The sequence below is a fragment of the Urocitellus parryii genome, chromosome 2, assembly GCF_045843805.1.
Source record: "Urocitellus parryii isolate mUroPar1 chromosome 2, mUroPar1.hap1, whole genome shotgun sequence".
NCBI lineage: Eukaryota > Metazoa > Chordata > Mammalia > Rodentia > Sciuridae > Urocitellus > Urocitellus parryii.
In genome coordinates this window covers 31,378,270-31,397,588 of record NC_135532.1, presented here as the reverse complement: position 1 = coordinate 31,397,588, position 19,319 = coordinate 31,378,270, and the positions used below count along the sequence as shown (strand labels likewise).

At 33.6% G+C, this 19,319-nt stretch overlaps 1 protein-coding gene across 6 annotated transcripts in view; it reads left to right on the top strand.

Moving 5' to 3' along the window:
- Positions 1-19,097, top strand: part of Spart (spartin) — a 38,366-nt gene extending 19,269 nt beyond the window's left edge. For 4 of the 6 annotated variants that reach the window (XM_026395119.2, XM_026395121.2, XM_026395118.2 and 1 more), the window contains 4 exons: positions 7,472-7,666; positions 8,721-8,879; positions 9,061-9,151; positions 17,557-19,097. In XM_026395119.2, the coding sequence (XP_026250904.2) occupies positions 7,472-7,666; positions 8,721-8,879; positions 9,061-9,151; positions 17,557-17,830 (719 nt within the window). In that variant the 3' untranslated portion in view covers positions 17,831-19,097. Of the gene's footprint in view, positions 1-7,471; positions 7,667-8,720; positions 8,880-9,060; positions 9,152-11,728; positions 11,771-17,556 lie in introns of all 6 variants that reach the window. The other 2 variants (XM_026395122.2, XM_026395123.2) reach the window with 2 other exon arrangements.
- The last annotated feature ends 222 nt before the right edge of the window (positions 19,098-19,319 follow it).

The window sequence follows — 19,319 nt, the reverse complement described above, 5'->3', positions numbered from 1 at the left end:
TCCATAGCACCTCCTAATAGCACCATTCTGGGGACCAAGCCTTTTAACACATGGATTTTGGGAGACACCATCTATATTCAAATTATAGCAAGAAGTAAAACAGCACTCCCTAAACACCATAGCAATGCAAACACCAGAAGGTCTAAAGGTAATAACTCATGTATTTATGAAGAAGGCCTACTCTTTAGTTATAGTTACAAAAGGCTTCAGATCAATTATTCTGAAACCAGAGCTTTAATTGGTTTATATTTCACTTTGCTTTTTAATGTAGTGGCATTCTGATTTATACCTTTTATTTAAAAAAAACTGCCACTTTTTAATAAGGCAGATTAATGATAGAATAAATGGGTATTTATTTATTTAAATGACTATCAATTCAGGGTTCCGTCTCCATACAAAAGCAAAGGAAGTCTTCAACATAACCAACAAGCTAAAATAGAGAATTAGGAACTAATAAAATATTTTCCCATTGCTAAAGAACTGTGATTGAGATGAGAAGAAAAGATAAAACCCATACTTTCAAATATAATTGCAATAGTTAATATTGACCCTTGAAGATATTTTTTTAAAGAAAATTTTAAAGAAAAACCTTTACTCTTATCACCGTGCTCCTAACTTTGCAGGCTGCCCAACATTAGGAGGTCAATATTCAGAAAACTTGCCTATCACCTTCACACATGTGGATAACTAGTTTCAAAGGTTATTTTCCGAAATTTTTTGAGTTTGTACTGCTATAAGTTTGTTTCATGTTGTTGTGTAAAAAAAAAAAAAAATTAAACACATAAAACAATAGGTGTTAGTTTACCCATTTTGCAGCTGTAGTATAGGGGCCTGCAGCTGGGTGAACCAGTTGCTGGCATGCCCCAGTTTCGCCCAAAATAGAGGCCTGACAACCCACACTGTGCAACATGGAGTGTGCCTAAGTGACCAGGAGAAAATCAGATGTGGACAAGGGTTTACACAGAAGGAATACTGGTTATGGAAACCCACCCAGCTCTCCCTGTCCCCATCCAGTCTGGCTGCTTCCCAGGACCAGTTAGGAAAGAGATACCTAGCTGGGAATTTGCAAGAGTAGGAGAGGTTGAATTTGGAAACTGAACTGGAGAGAGACCTGTTCCACACGTGACGAAGTAGACTAAACATTAATTCCTCCACCCCACAAGTTGAACCTAAGGGAGATCCATGGGGTGCAGTCTTCCAGCAGGGACTGGCAGTTGGTGGGCCCTGGAGGTGCACTTATTTAAAATCTCCAGATCAAATGGCATTCAGCAAAGAACCTGGAGCCTACCTAAGCCTAAACCCTTCTTCCAGGAGTTCTGCTCATAAGATTACCTAACACCATCAACCCCACCGTGAGGGTGGAGCAACTATCACTCTAGATGACCCCACCTAAAACTACAGAGAAGGGAAGCTGAAAATATTTTGAACTCCAACAGAAACAATTATTTAACTTTTCATCAAGATTTTTTTTCTTTTCTCTGTTTAATTGTGACCTGAATGGTTCATGGACACTTATACATATCATATTTGGTTTTATTCCTCATTTTTGAAGCCAGTTAGTCTTCATGGGTCAGTATTTTGAAGACTAGGATATTTCATTAGTATGTTTCAGGGGTTTTTTTGTATTCTTATTTTTAAAAATTTTTACTTTATATATTTTTTCTCTCACTTATGTTTCCCATGATTCTCTTTTTCTCTCCTTCTACTAACAGCCAATCTCTATTCTCTTTCACTCTTCCTTTTAATTTTTTTTACTTCTGTCTTTTCTCCTCTTCCCTCATAATATCCTACATCACTTCTATTTTATTTCTGTCCACCATTCAAAGTCATAAACCCTTTTGCAAATTTATTGTTTTTACTGTAGACAATAACTGATCATATAATTTCTGTTTATTGTGACAGTTAACTTTATAGATGTCAGAGCAAGGACTGTTTTGTTTAAGGCTGTATATTGTTTGCATTGGTGGTGGTTGTTATTTAATGTCTCCCTTTATGACATACTGGAAACCTTCAGGGACACTATAAATCCACAGGTTAGAAACTCTGCTGTCTCAGATCCATACTTTTAGATGGATAGACACAAAAAACCATGTGAAAAAAACAGGGAACAGATGGCCCCAAACAAACTAAAGATATTTCCTTAGCAGAATCCACCACAGTAGAAAAAATGTTAGAGGAGTTTAGAAAGTCCATCGTTAAAATCATCTGCAACATAAAGGACAATGGTAAGGGGTGAAATCAGAAAATACAGAAAGTGAAAGATCTATAAAGAGATAGAGATTCTGAAAAAAAAATCAAGCAGAAATTCTTGAAAGAATCAGTAAACCAGATTAAAAATTCAAAGCAAAGGATCACCAACAGACTAGCCCACTTGGAAGACAAGAATTTCAGGTAATGATTTCAAAATACATGATCTTGAAAATGAAGTTGATTATGGAGGAAACCATGAACAGAACTTCCAAGAAATATGAAATAACATGAAAAAAACAAATTTAAGATTTACTGGGATAGATGAAGGGTCAGAGATACAAACCAAAGGAATCTTTTCTGTGAAATAGTATCAGAAAATTTCCCAAACCTAAAGAATGAAGTGGAAAATTAAATACAGGTATCTAACAGATCTCTAAATATATAAAATTACAACAAACCCATTCCAAGACACATTGTTATGAAAATGTCTAACATAGAATAAGAATAGAATTTTAAAGGCTGCCAGAGAAAAATGACAGGTCACATTTAGAGGGAAACAAATCCAGATCTCAGTTGATTTCTCAGCCCAGACCCTTAAAGCTGGAGGTCTTAAAATAATATATATCAAGCTCTGAAAGAAAATGGATGCCAACCAAGAATACTATACCCAGCAAAATTAAGCTTCAGTATTGATAAAATAAAAATCTTCCATGATAAACAAAGGTTAAAAGAATTCGCAACTAGAAAGCCTGAACTAAAATATTTCATCAAAAAAAAAAAGTGAAAACCAGCAAAAGAAGAAATTACACTAGAAGAATAGTCCATCAAAAGAGAAACATTCAAATTAAAAATCAGAAATAAACCAAAATGATAGGGAATAAAAAATCATTTCTCAATAATAACATTGAATGCAAAACTAAACTCTTCAATCAAAAGACATAAGCCAGCAGATTGGATTTAAAAACAAGACCCAGCAATATGCTGCCTCCCCAAGACTCACCTTATAGGCAAAGACCATCCACAGGATGGTAAAAGGATGGAAAAAAACACATCATTCACATGGATCTCATAAACATGCAGGCGTTTCTATTTTTGTACCAGATAAAGTAGACTTCTAGCCAAAATTAATCAGAGAGACAAAGAAGGACTTTTATACTGCTTAAGGGAATCCTACATCAACAGTATGTAATGATCATAAATATGTATGCCCTAAACACTGGAACACCTATGTACATCAAACAAACCCTTCTCAATTTCAAGAATCATATAGACCACAATACAATACTGGGTAACTTTAACATGCCTCTGTCACCACTGGATAGATTCTCCAATCAAAAACTAAACAAAGAAGCTATAGAAAAAAAAATACAATTGATAATTAGATTTAAAAGATATGTAGAATATTTCATACATCAATGACTAAATACACTTTCTTCTCAGCAGCACACATAGCAACTCTTAGCAAATACATAATATCTCAGGGTCTTTGCTAGAAACTCAAATGGTGGCTAGTCATTCTATGTTGGGGGCTGGAATCATCTAAAGGTTCCTTTATTCACACCTTTCTCATCTGAGTTGGGAAAGGTCATAGTATGGGGAGACCAGATGGTAGTGCCTACATGTGGACACTCATGGCTTGACTTCCTCATAACATGGTCATCTTAGGCTAGTGTGACTTACATGGTAACTCAGGCTTTCAAGTGTGAATTGTCCAGCAAACAGAAACTGTATTACATTCTCTGATATATTCTGTGAAATTTCCAGCATTGCTTGGTTATAAGTAAGTTACATGCTTATATTCATCAAGATGTATATAACATAGCTCACATCTCAGTCGGAAGAATGTCAAGGTCATACTGAAAGAAAAACATTGGGGAGATACTGGTTTTTGGCAGTCTTTAGAAAATACTACCCATCACAAAGCCCTGTCCCTCCTAGGTTCTACACAGTTCTTCTACCAGAACAAGTAGAATATCCTTGAAGCTAGGTAATCTTGGGAAGAAGTCTCTTTAGAGGGGTGTGTGTGTGTGGGGGGGGGGTATTTGTTTGTTTGTTTTTAACAGCAGGGCCTTATTATAAAAGTGAGCAAAAACTGAATACTGGTAATACGTAAGCAGCCTTTGCTATTTGAGGCTTCATTCCATTTCTTCATTTTGTGTTTTTTCATTCTATTAACTTCCTTTTCATTCTATGTCCTCAGGACTAGAGTTCCTAGTAATATCTATCATAGTTGGTGTCAATAACTGCCTAATCAGGATATATCTCTCTTTATGTGCTTTTTAATAGGAAAAATAAATAATAACTAGTGCACCAAATATACTTGTTATAAGTGAAAAAGAAAGGGACAGAAAATATTAAAGATTTACTCTAGGTAAAACTTCCTGATCTGTCATGAGACTGTTTCTACCTGACTCATGCAAACTCTATATAAAATAACAAGTAACCAGCTGTCTAAATTGAGTTCTTTCACCCTAGCCTATGATTGGTTCCTATTCACTGTTAAAGGATGAATGAAAATTAGCAAACACTGGTCATAGGTTTTATGAATATGAAAAGAAAAAAGTTAAATAGCTGTATTTCAAATTTGCCTGTGTTGAATACTGGTGTAAAAAGGAAGCTGCCATATATTTTCAATGGAGTAGGATCCAATAAGCTAATTTTGGAGGTTGGTGACAGTACTGTGATTTGAATATACTGTTGAAGCAGTTTACATTAAACAGTTCTGAAAAATAAAATGTCCTTGGGATGCCATATTTTCATTATGCTTTTCAAGGATCTGATATAAATGAAAGAAGCAGAAGCTTTAAAGGTTGTAAGGTAGCAAAATAACATCAAGGCCATTTGAATGTACCTTCTTAATTCTCTAATCTCCCTCAATTCTATAAGTAAAGATAGAATCTAGGATTCTATAAACAGTTGATATGGAGTGTGGAAGTGTAGTCACTTTCTGCTTACATATTCTAATATATGTAGAGCCAGCTACTATAATGCACTCATAGTTTCTCCAAGGTAGGTGTTTTTTATTACCATCATGTGCCTCTGGACTCTCAGGAGAAATTTTCCTTTTTGGTTAGTTCAGTCTGACAAAGAATAGTCACAAAGAAGCTCTTTTATTCTTCAGTACATTATTTACAGGACTCCATTGGCCCAGTATAGTCATCTGGCTGTTAGGTCCACAAAGAACTTTTTCTAATAGAGGGGATACAAAATTAATGAAGCATAATCAAAGAGTAATCCTATATTCAAACAACTTATACTTTGATGGGGGTACATGGTGATTAAATGCTAAAATAAATCATTTGTAGATTTTTAGGGGACAAAATCAAACAGGATAATAAAAAATTCATGTCATAAGATGAGAATTGCTGCCATTTCCTCCCCTCTATTAGCCAAATATAGAATATCGAAAACTGAATTAAAAAGATCAGTGTTCTAAAAATCGCATATTTTTTATAAAATTATTAAATACTCAGAAAATTCAGATCTGTATCATCTTGGATTTCAGGTGGCCTTTTACAAGGAGAGAAAGCTGTGGTTTGGGGTTTCTATTTTTAATAACATGTTTAAGGAGTTTAGTAATTGTGGACTGCAGTGATTGGGTTTAAGTGAAATAATTCCAAGTTACCTGCCAACTTTTCATTTGTTAAGCATTCATTCATTGTCTGCCATTTGTTGGCATTATTGAGTAGATAAAATTTAAACATGAATAGAATCAATCTATGTCTGGTACTACACATGCCATTTAAAAGTTCTAGATAGCTACCAATAAAGTATTATGTTTATCTTCTATTGCTGTGTCTACAGTTTTAACATATTTACCTGTGTTATGCTATTGCCTGATAATATATTGCTTATTTTCATCTAGTATTTTGCTTTATTAGTCCTATGATCTTTCATTTATCTTACTTCCATTTATTTTCCTCAGTCACCAGTAGACTGTATCCCTCCCCCTTTTTTACAAAGTTTAATTTGGGGGTTATAATCTCCTTTGTTCCATTATCAGTTTGATTTCTCAGTCTCTTCACTTTCAACCAGTTTTTCATTTCTTCAGATTTTTCAACCTACAAGTTAGTAACTCTAAAATCTTTTTTTTTTTTTTTTGTGAAGGACATGTTCAAGCCTTTTATTGTTATGGGAACCTGTTGTTCACCTAGGTTTATGACTTGGGCCTCCTTCAGAATTAATTATTGGGCATGACTATGGGGTAGGATTAGAGATGGAAGTAGGGTATTGACTGAATTAGGAGGAGAAACAAAAAAGTGGCAAGTCATCTCCTTCATACTAACTTAAAAAAAAAATTTAGGTATGATTTTCATGTGATCACTGGATGCTTACTCATGGACTGGAGTAATCATGTAAAAGTAGGTCATAGACCTTGACATAATATCCTAAAGTATTTTATATGGATAGCTTTAAAAGTTCCAATGTTTTGGGGTTGGCCAAAAAGGAGATTGTTTAAATTTTAAGCTCTCTATAGAGGAGTGAAATACTCTTAACTTCTTGCTTCTCTCACTCTACCTTTTCTTGGACGTTTCCAGTGCTGAGGACTTTTTCTTTTCACCAAAGATGACCCTGGCATTCCATTTTTCCCTCTGCTTTTGATCAAAGGAAAGAGCTAGGGACCATAGTAATGGGAAATGACAAATTCTCTAGGCCTTTCATCTTTCAAATTTCCTCTTCTCGTCCAGTCTTTCACGTTAAGTTTTTGTCAGTCAGATTTAGCAATCTAAAAGGTCCTGAGATCTAGGAGTTGGGTTTAGGATACAATGACCTTTAGCTTAAAGTAAGCAAGAATTTATGTGGTATTTGAAAGACATCCTTTGTGTTTGCATTGTTCGTGTCTTTCTCCCTCAGGATTTCATGGGAGAAAAATGGTACCTGGACCAAGGCAAAAAGAACAAGAATATCTGGGTCCTCCTGCCAAATACTATCTTAATGGCACCAAAACTCAAAATTAGTATCTAACAATAGTGTAAACTGTGGTAAGTAACATATGGAGATAACTACAAGTTGTAATACCAGCATACAGTAACGCAGAATTCTGTCATGGAGAAATGTTAAACCTAAGTATTGAAAGATAAGTTTAGTTTGAAATAAGATGTGTAATCAAGGCAGAAAATTGTAGGTACAGATTTGGCTTTAAAATTTATGGCATTGTATTTGTGGGACCTAAACTCCTTTTATGTTTTTCTTGTCAATATTACTTATTAAAAGGTTTCAAGATATAATATATATATATATAAACTTAATGCTATACAATTAATAATTTTCTTTTAAATAGGTGCTTCCTGGGTGAGTTGGGGTTTAGTCAAAGGTGCTGAATTTACTGGTAAAGCAATCCAGAAAGGTGCCTCTAAACTCCGAGAACGAATTCAACCAGAAGAAAAACCAGTGGAAGTTAGTCCAGCTGTCACTAAGGGACTTTATATAGCAAAGCAGGCTACAGGAGGAGCAGCGAAAGTCAGCCAGTTCCTAGGTAAATTAATTCTAGATAACGTTGCTTCTTTTTAGTAAATTAAAAATAATCTCTTAACCCACATTTAATCTAAATATTCATTTAGATGTTTTAATCTCAGAATTAGAATGCAGCAATTTCACCTTGCTATTCATGGTGGGACCTGTAGATCTTCAACATCAGCCTATCTGGGAGCCTAGAAATGCAGAATTTTAGGTACCATACACACTTTACTTATTCAGAATCTTCATTTTATAAGATCCCTAGATGATTGTTTTTTGCATATTAACATCTGAGAAATTGGTAAAAGGGTAGTTTTGATGTATTGAGAAGGAGAGTATATGTTATCTTGGAAAGGAGATCCAAATGTATTTATTATTTATTCTTTGAGCTTCTATCTAAGGAATATGACAGACACATTGTTTAGTGGATCACAGCTCAGTAGTTAAGGGTCAAGAAAAAGGGATAGATATATTATGAGATGTTGACTTAGTGATTCTGGTGCCAGTCTTGCCAAGTTATATTCTTCTTCCTTTATCTTCCTTTATCTTTTGACAATCACAGCACTAAAATTTGATGTTGTAAGAAGGTCACATTGTTAATGGATTACCATTAAATTAGTGAGATTATCTTCTTTGATATTTGGATACTAAATAGTATTCTTTGAATCACATTTTGGGTTGTTTACTTTTGTAGACTTAAATATCTTACTATTTCTTGAAATATTTGGTGCTAGAGAGAAAGAGTATAAATATGCTTTGCTGAAAAACTAAAGGTACATCCAGTTTTTTATTGTAAAAGTCAAATAGAAAAGGTGGATGATTTTCTTTTAAGCACAAGTGCCCAAAAGAACATGTATAGCCATGTATGGATGGTAAGGTTACCAGTAGTAGATAAAAAGCACACTTTAAGCTAAATAATAGCCTTTGTTTGAAAACTAGCCAACCTAGCTTCTCATTTTCAAGTAGAAATGGTAGTATTATGTAATAAAGAATTTTACTAAATGATTGTGGTAAAATCAAGGGAGAACAGGTTTTCTAAATACTTTTTTTTTTTTTTTTAATGGTCATATTAGTTGATGGAGTTTGCAGTGTAGCAAATTGTGTTGGAAAAGAACTGGCTCCACATGTTAAGAAGCATGGAAGCAAACTTGTTCCAGAATCTCTTAAAAGAGACAAAGATGGGAAGTCTACCCTGGATGGAGCTATGGTTGTTGCGGCAAGTAGCATTCAAGGTAATAAAAAGGCCCAGAATGTTACACTGTGTTAGTTTGGAGGGGTTCAAACCTAGGCCTTTTGTATGATACACACATTCTCTTAACACTGACTGAGCTACATCCCCAGCCCTCAGCAATTTTAATTGAGAAGCTTTGTTTGCTTTGAGTTGAGATTTACTTACTTTGAATACATTTACAGGATTTTCAACTGTCTGGCAGGGATTGGAATGTGCAGCTAGATGCATTGTTAACAATGTTTCAGCAGAAACTGTACAAACTGTCAGATACAAGTAAGTTGAATTTTATCACTTTAATGACTAAATCTTTTGTATAATTTGTTAAAATCCATGATGATAAAGATGATTATATAATTGATAAAGATGATTATATAATTATTATTTTTAAGTATCTGATAAAACATTTTTTTTCACTGTTTCTCAAATAGGGAGAAGAGTAGTATTTTTAAAAAAAATTTTTATTTATTTTTTTTAAAGAGTTGTATTTTTAACATAACTAGAATTCTTGTGACTTTGCTTCATGTTACTAATTATAACAAATGTTTGCCATTAGTGCAAAGACTAGGCTTATTTTTTTTTTTTTTACAAAAGCTTGCATTTTTTTATACTATTAATGACTTCGTTTTGATGGTGATGTTTGTTTGAAAGGAATCAATTGAACTATAGTACCCCTTATTAATGTTATCCAACTGTTGTACAAGACAAATTTATGACACATCTTGACTCTAGAACCACTGTACATTTGTATTAAAAAGCACAGATGGTATGTCTTCTATTTCATATATTAAGAAGTGAACAAACAAATGGTTTGTACATGTTTATTTGGTAAATGGTGTTAAGATTTCTTTCTAGTTTGGCTTTTGAGATCTCTGAGGAGTATGTATAAACTCTAGTCCTGCCCTTCTAGGGCTTCAGGGTAGGTAATCATGGGTTTTTATAATGCAGCTTTTAGTATTACTTCTTTATCCTGGCAGATGACCCAGTACCTAAGTTTCCAACCTCTGACCACGTGGTGTCCCTCTCACAGGAACCTTGTTTATGCTGGCAGACATTCTTGTGTCTCTTGTCAGACCTGTATCTAGTTTATTCCTACTGAGATATTCACTAAGAGACCATTAACTGGAAGGAGAGTTAGGTTTGGTTGCATTGGTCATGTGAGACACAGAGGAGGTAGTACAACAAAACAGAAAATAATAAAAGCATGATGTTACAAATCCACGAGAAAAGAGGTGTTCCCACAAGAGCCGTCAGGAAGTCTGAAGACATCAGGGTTACTCAACCAGTGTGTCAGGAAAGAGAAAGAGAAGAGATTTGTGTAAAAGAGGGGAGGAAAGAGGATCTGTGACACTGTGACTTTAAGATCATGGACATTATTCTTTTAGCTAGGAATTGTGGATTAGCTAGTTTAAAGAAAATGTGTAAGAAAAGAATTTATTCACATGACTCTGGTGTGGGCTGTTAGGTTTTATCATGGTCAGCAACTGTGCAATGTGTTGGACTTTTGAGTCAGCGAGATGAGGAACAAGAGGACTATACCACAACACAGGGGAAGTTTTAACTAGGTCAAAAGACCTAGGATACCACAGATTTCAAACAGCTTATGTGAGACCTAAAAAATAGATGTTGTGGCAGCAACTATATTTAGTTTATGACAGATGGTATTAAAGATGAGATTTAAAACAAGATCTGCTTTTATCTCTTTTTCTTTCTAATTATACTGCCTTTATAGTAAGCACTAGAGGAATCAAGATCTAAAAACTATATGTAGTATGAAGGAGATGACTTGCTTTCTTAGCTTTGAATTAGTTCAGATTTTATGACATAGTTACAAAAGAAAAAACATTAATAATGTTCACTATTCTTGGTCGTTTGTGTTAATTATTCATTGGCAGTATTGGCATTCATATTTACATATTAGGCATTGTCTGTGTTCATTGCTTTTCATATGTGTATTTTAATATTTTTATTCTACAGATGAGGAAATCAAAGCATAGAGTTAAATACCTAGTTAAAGATTTCAGCCCTAGTAAATTGTAGGGCTAGGATATAAACCAAGTGTTATCATCAGAATCTTTGCTCTGCAGTGCAGAGAATAGTGCTGGGGCACTATGACCTTGTGTTGTGAAAGTTTAGTACCTAGAGTTTTTGTAGCATTACCTAATGATTTTAGACTCCCTTTGGTTTAGGAGATACCAAACTTAATTTCCATCCTAAATTGATTTGATCTGCTCGATTTGGATTTGGGGCATGCATAGCTTTGAATCAAAGCAACATGGCACAACATATTGTAGTCAGTTTTACCAAGAGTTGAAAAAGAAAATATAGAGTATATCTGAAATTCTTTTGATGAAAATGTAAAAACTCACCTTCCAGTTCACCTCTTCTTCTCACACTGACCTCTAATATTGCTAATTTTTTTTTATGCCCTTGAATTTATTTTGATTAGTCATTCAGAATTAGAAAGTTTCTTTTATAAGCAAGAGCAAGAGCAAGTCAGAAGTGCCTTTTAGGCCAAAAGTCAGTTATGTTTAGATTATCATTTATTAGCATAATTAGATAGTTATATCAGAAGGTGAAAGTACTTGTTGGGTTTTTCCAAGTTTGATAGTCTGTTAACGAAAACGTACTAGGTTTTGATATAGAGTATATTTCTGATCTTAGTAATATGATAAACAGAATATTTTAACAGTGGTTCTAAATTAATTTCTGTAATAGTATATATTGGAATTCTTTTTATCCTTTCCTTCATTTGGATGACAAAAAGGTGAAAATTTAGTTAAGTAGCTTTGTATTTGCAACTGTAGGGATGATTTTCAGTTATCGTAGTAATTTATTTTCAAATCCTCTTAGAAAGGATGAGAGAGGCAATGGGGAATAAAGGATCTTGTCCAGGTAATCTTATTTTCTTTCTTTTTTTGGGGGAGGAGGGGTGGGGAGTACGAGGGATTGAACTCAGGGGCACTCAACCATTGAGCCAAATCCCCAGCCCTATTTTGTATTTAGAGATAGGGTCTCACCAAATTGCTTAGTCCCTTGCTGATTTGCTGAGGCTGACTTTGAACTCATGATTCTCCTATCTCAGCCTCCCTAGCCACTAGGATTATAGGCATGTGCCACCACACTCAGATATCCGGTTTTCTCACTGATGGAAATAAGTATTCAGCCAATAATAACTTGGTGAAAGAACTGAAGACATGGAAGATCTAGTTGTTCTTTTAATTGAGTTCTCAGTTATTTACATAAATTTATACTTTTTTACAACCTTATTTGTTTACATTTATTATAGTATCAAAAAGCAGAGGAGCATTTGTGTTGTGGAAAGTAAACCAAAGTAAATGTATATTATTTATTATTTTAGTGATAAAATGTTACTCTCTCAAGTAATTTCTTTTAAATCTACTGCTATATGCATTATGCCTGGAAGAAAAACAAATACATAAAATCCATTATCTGATTTCTGGTGATATAAGCCTATATAGAGGGTTAGCTAGCTACATTCTTAACATTTTTTAGGTAAATGTATAGCACTATTAAGACTATTTTTGTCAGTTACATTAGTAGTTTTGTCTACTATAGGAACAATGAAGGTAAATAACTTTAAATCTGCTATACTAAATTGCACTATAGTACCTATTAATCATCACTCTTCTTCATAGTTTCTAGATTTCACTATTGAGCTTCTTTAGTTCCACCTTAAGTTGTTTAAGGAGAATAATATAATTCCAGTAGGTTAGACTATTATTATTTTCCCCTAACAATATTTTTATATTGAAATGTTTGGGGCTGGGGATGTGGCTCAAGCGGTAGCGCGCTCGCCTTGCATGCGTGCGACCCGGGTTCGATCCTCAGCACCACATACCAACAAAGATGTTGTGTCCGCCGAGAACTAAAAAATAAATATTAAAAAAAATTCTCTCTCTCTCTCTCTCTCCTCTCTCACTCTCTCTTAAAAAAAAAAAAGAAATGTTTGTTTTTGAAAAATAAGCGTAATAATAAATATTTTCCTACAAGAAATTTACTGTTGTATGACACAGTATTTTTTTGGTTTGTTTATAATGAAATTTAATTAAAAGATACCTTAAAATTTGCATGGGGTGAAGGGGTAACTCCAGTGGCAGTTGTCATTAGTACTTGAAACCAGTTCTCTATGACATATACTCAGGAGTTACATATACAGAATCTTCTTTTTCCATGTACTATCTATACTGATATTTAAACACTGTCACTGTGTCCTTTACCTGTTTTTTTTTCTTGTTTTCTATGTAATCTTAGTTCCTCTAACAACTGCATATATAAGGGAAAAATAGAAGTTTATCAGTATTATTTCCAAGATGTGACATACAGAATTGAATCTAATATTCCAGCTCTATTGTGATCACATCAAATATAGTGGGATTTGCTTCCCTTATCTTGTTCATATTTTTCACTTGATAAAATAATGGCACACAAGTCAGAGTATGTTTTTTTGGTATCTTGTCTTTGGACATTTGCTACTTGTACCTAAAATTTAGAGTTTATTTTATTTTGTTGATTTTGACCCATCATTAAGTCAGTTCTTCATTTTAGCTTTTGCTTTCGGTATGTGATGTTAGCCAGCCTTCTAGTATGGGTTTTCAGTTTATTTGAAAGATAGTGACTTTTTCATGTATATCATTTTTCCTGAAATTTTCATGGATAACTTTTAATCACATACTTGTTTACCTCTCCTAATTGATCTTGTTTTAGTAGTTAATGTTTGTTAAGAATGATGAGTTAGTGTGCAAATCTAACAGCATTCTCATTTAGCCCATCTTTCCATTTGGTCTTATCAGACTGTTTCTCAGGATTGTTTTCTTCCACATCTATCTTTTACATATTGGTCCTCATTAAAGTTTTTCTTTGTTCTGTCCTCTTTTACTTTTCATGGATAATCTTATCCACACTTGTGGATACAATTATGACCTGTATACCAACAACTCTCAAACTTGTGTTTTTTGTTAACTTATGTCTTAATCTTTAGACTCAAATATCCAAATTACATTACTACAGATTTTTCTGTTGTTTTTTTTTTATATTCATCCCTTGCTCTCAAACCTTACTGCCTTAGAATAGACCTTCATCATTTCCTATCCAGCCCACAGCTTATTTCCTAACTGGTTCCTTTACTTCCAGTTGTGTATACTCTTCAAATTTAGAATGTAACCAGAGTTAGGGGAATCTTTCTAAAACATAAGTTGGATCATTCCATTTCCATTGGTAAATTTTTTTTCATTTTCCACCAATTTCAAGATAAAATTTAAACTCCTTAGCTTCACCTACAATTCCTTCATAAATAACCATAAGTTATCTACCTTTGATGACTAGGTTAAAAAAAGCTATTAATGCTTCAAATATTTCAGGGTAATATATCTGAGGATAATTTTGAAGGTGGCATATAAATTGATTTACATGGAAATTTTATTTAAAAGTTGTAATTGAAATGTTACAATAATTAGTAAAATCTAAAATCACTGGCAATATGCTATGTGTGTCAGTATGACTGAACACGGGGCTGGGGATGTGGCTCAAGCGGTAGCGCGCTTGCCTGGCATGCGTGCGGCCCGGGTTCGATCCTCAGCACCACATACAAACAAAAATGTTGTGTCTGCCGAAAACTAAAAAGTAAATATTAAAAAAAAATATGACTGAACACATTAGGAAAATTTCTGAAAAGTCTGATTCATATAAATTCCTTTGATTTATTTAGAACATATTTCATATTCACTTTGTATTATTCATTTGGTAATGTTAGTATATAAAATCTAACTTATAATCTTATTAAAGTTAATTTATTAAAAAGAGATCAAGAATAAACTTTATATTCTTGCCAGATATATGCTTCCTATGAGTTCTTAGCAGTGTAGTTTGAATATGAATAAAAATGTACTGAGAAGTTAATTATCTATGAAGAGAAGAATAGACACTTTTATGAAAACTGGTTGTATGTCTTTGGGAAGCAGATGAGGAAGAGGTGAGTATATATTTAAAAATAAAACTGAAAGGTCTCTTAAAACATATTTAGTACTACTTTAGAATTTTCAAAGTGCTTTCATATATACATCATTTTATGATATAAAGAAGTTGAGAAGCAAAGAGATTGGGACTGGACCACAGTCATATGGCTAGTTATTTGCACATCTGATATTAGAATCTAATTTTCTGATTCCTAATTTTATAACTGTTTTCCTTAGCTTAACATAAATTGTTGTGATAACATAATAAGAAGTGAAATCAACAGGGTATCAAAACAAATTGAGTTTTAATATTAAGGACAGTGTTGTTTTTAGAATTGCATTACACATAGAAATATGAGTGCAATAAGAGGTATTAGACTTGTAGTAGAGTAGGAAACATTGTAAGTATCTAGCAGTGGAAGTTTATTCATCTGGAGTGCTTCCTGGACTTGAAAACCTGAATGTGGCCAAATTCTTGTTATGGTGTCCCAGTCCTAGAGAAGTAAGCTTTAAGAAAAACTGTTGTCACTAAGAGTTAGTTACTTTTTTCAGTACTGAAACAGCCACTATCCCTTTTTCTTGTTTAGTCATAGCCATTGCCGCCTGACAATAGTATTTTCTGACTGGGGCTTGGTTGGCTATGAGAAGGTCCCCACTGTGTTCTGCACCATTAGCAAATCCTGCAGAATGCTGAGGACTTACAAAATAATAGGGACTGACCATGCATGGTGGTACATGCCTTTAATCCCAGCCACTTGAGAGGCTGAAGCAGGAGGATCACAAGTGTGAGGCAAACCTTGGCAACTTAGTGAGAACTTATCTCAAAATAAAAAAATAAAGCTGGGTGCAATGGCCCATGCCTACAATACCAGTGGCTCAGGAGGCTGAGACAGGCTTCACGAGATTCAAGATCTCGTGAATTCAAAGCCAGCCTCAGCAATTTAGTGAGGCCCTAAGCAACTTAGCAAGACCCTGTCTCTAAATAAAATATCAAAAGGCCTGGGAATGTGGCTCAGTGGTTTAAGTGCCCCTGGTGGGTTTAATCCCTGATACCAATAAATAAATTAATTTTTTTTAAAAAGGGCTGGGAATATAGCTTGGTGGAAAGCACCCCCCTGGGTTCAAACCCCCAGTACTATAAAAAGAGAAAAAAAACAACTACAGAGAGCAGTTACAGGAAGCTTTTTTCCTCACATACCTGGTGAGAAATCTCTTGACAAAGAGTTAGCCCAGACTTAAAGTTTGAATGACTATAGCTTCTGTCTATATAATTAGTGTAATGTAATTATTAACATCAGACAGAGGACAGAATGTAATCATCATTCAGAGCCATAATAAGATTACTCACACAGCACTGGGTTTGAGGAAAGCAAAGCACAAATAAGCCAATGGAATACCACCCACTGTTTAAGGCCAGGCTAATAGTAATAGGACTTGTTAATTTAAAGACAGATCCTGTGTTTATATATAGTACATCCAGATGTAGGTCCCAAAACACCTGTGCAACTCTCATGTGTCCTGGAAAAAGTGTAAAATTTTTTCCTTTGGTGGTTGATTATTGTTTAAACAATTTCCTGCTTAGGAAATTATGTAAGCAAGAAAAGCTTCAAAAGCTTGATGCTGCAACAAGGGGTACAGAGTAAAACAAATAATAGGGAGATATGTTTTAATATCCTTGTATAGGATTTTAGATTGTATTTTCTCAGATATAAAATTAAAGACAGATTATTGACACTAATGACTTCTTTTGTATATGTTTGTAATTTCTCAAGTACTTTGCTATACATTTGATGCTCAAGAAACTGAGCTGTATAGAGTGGGAATTAATCATTTCAGTCCTTAAATATTTATTGATGATCAGGCACTGTTCTAGGTGCTTAGGATACATTAACAAGGGAAAGATTCTGCTTTCCAATGAAGTTTATATTTTAGTGAGACAAGCAATAATATATTTTAGTGAGACAAGCAATAAATAATAGTTATTGATAAATTCTATAGCATTTAGAAAATGATAAGTATGGAAGAACAAAGAGTAATTCAAAGAGGAATTGATTGGCAGTGAGATGGGGCATATGGATAAGGCCATTTGAACTGAATTAAATACTGAGAAAATAATAGTTGAACCTGCTTGAAGAAAGTTAGGCAGTAGCTAAAGGAAAATATAGGTAGATTCCAGCCAGCAGGTAGATTCAAGGAAAGGCAAGAAGACCTGTGAGTTTGTAGTAGAGTGGAGTTCCAAGGAAAATGTCAAAGAATCTCTGCTTAAAGGCAAACTCAGATTCCCATGGTTTAAAAGTCTTCACCAAAGTACAGTTAAGCTAAAATGTGAAACCATTTATAATGGCTCTAGATTCTCTGTACTGCAGTTGCTCCAGTGAAATTTTTTCCTTATTATTTCCAGAAGGTGGGGGGAGTATGAAAAAAAACTTTATTATAATTTACATTTTATTATTATTCAGTAGTCTTTATTATATTGTTCCCAGCTAGTCTTTTATTTTCAAACATGGTTTTTACTGCAAGGGAAACTATTGCTTTGTCACAGTGTGATTTCATTTTGAGTTGTTAATTAAATTAAACCTTAAGGTTTGATTTTACTTTTTAGGGATAACATAGTAGTCACATAATTTATTAAATACTAATGCAGAAGACCTTATTTCATATTTATATTTCATCATACATTCTCTCATTTTCATTTTATTTTGTAAGATACGGGCATAATGCAGGAGAAGCTACACACCATGCAGTGGATTCTGCCATCAATGTTGGTTTAACTGCCTATAATATTGACAACATTGGTATCAAAGCAGTGGTGAAGAAAACTGCAAAACAAACAGGACAAAAACTCCTTGAGGACTATCAAATACCTGGTTCTTCTCGGGGAGAAAGTCAAGAAGGAGCAGCAACTGCAGATATGAGAAAAGAGAAGGATGAAAAGACAGAAGAAGTAGAAAAGAAAGAAGGAAAGAAGAAAGATAAATAGTGGAAGTGCTGGGAATCACCTATACCAAAGCCTTACCAGATGGAGGAAATTCTATTTAATAGGCAAATGTGAAATTCCCTGCAAATTAATCAGTATTTTTTAAAATGCATTCATTCCTACAAAGTGACTGTCCTATGTTTTATGACATGTATTCCACTTACACAAGGAAAATAATCAGTATTCTTGCACCTGGCCTTTAGAAGTTTGCAGTTATATTCTCAGTAAATTTATTTTTTCCCAAAATGCAGCCAAAATATTTTTGCAGTTAAAATAAAGCTTATAATACATGTGCTATAACCCTCATTAAACATTATAAAATTATTTTTATATGTTATCTTTCCGAAAGTAGAAAATTATATATTTACATAAAATTTGGCATTTAGTAACCTTTGTTCTATTTATAGTGGGAAGGAATGACTTAAAATACTGCCTCTTTTTGCACTAATTGTGGATCTTTTTAGACAATTGTCAGAATTTTCAGTGTGGAAGCTAAACAAAAACTATAATCTGAGCTAAAAGAATTCTTAGATAATATTTTAAAAGTGTTTTCAAAACAAGGATGAAGTTGGATCATGAAAAATGAGGTTCTGTAAAATTATTTGGTAGTTTATATGTTGGTTCTGAAATGAGATTTTTTTTTTAATTTAAAATCAATACAAATAAATCTGTAAATCTTTTGGATTGAGAATGGTATTGATTTATTAAGAGCCTAGAAAAGTTTTCAGTATGATTGATATTGCATTAAAATTTGGAGTGATTATTATCAGCTTAATTGGACAAAAAGTACTCTAAAAAATAATTTTGCCATATATTGTTTCTCAGAAAGGCAAACACTTTGTTTAAAAAAATGTTTTTGGAAAAAAATATATGAGCCGTTGAATTTACTGATGGTAAATATATTTTTATTTTTGGCTTTAGCCATTAGAATTTGTATTTAAAAAGCCAATAAGTTATTAAAAGGGAAGATCCTATTTGTGATCAAGGTAAATAATATGAAAACGTTAGGCTCAACTAGGTGTGTAGACACAATAGTTTCCACTTTGGGTATAAGAATATCCACCAATCTTAATTTAAGCTACAAATAGATAAGTAAATACTTAATGGCATTTTATTTTTGTTTACTAATTTTAAAAGATTGGTATTATTTTCATAGCTATATTCTATTGCAATCATTTGTAAATCTCTAGTGGCTAGTTTGTGGGACTTTATTTGAAAATAGCTGAAGAAAGCACTTTGTGAATAAATTTGCTGAACCGCTTGGCCTTAATTGTATTCATTGGGCTTGTCTTTTAGGAACACAGAATTGGTGGAGCTTATTCATGAGGCCAAAGATAATGTACTAGTTGATAAGAGAAATAAAATTTGAATTGGTAAATAGCCTCCAGTCAGTCTTTGCTTTGTTCATGTTTAAGAAATGAAATGGCAAGTAGTGGAGCCAAAGTTTGAAAAATTACCTTAGACTAGAGGTCCACAGATATGTCTCATTAAC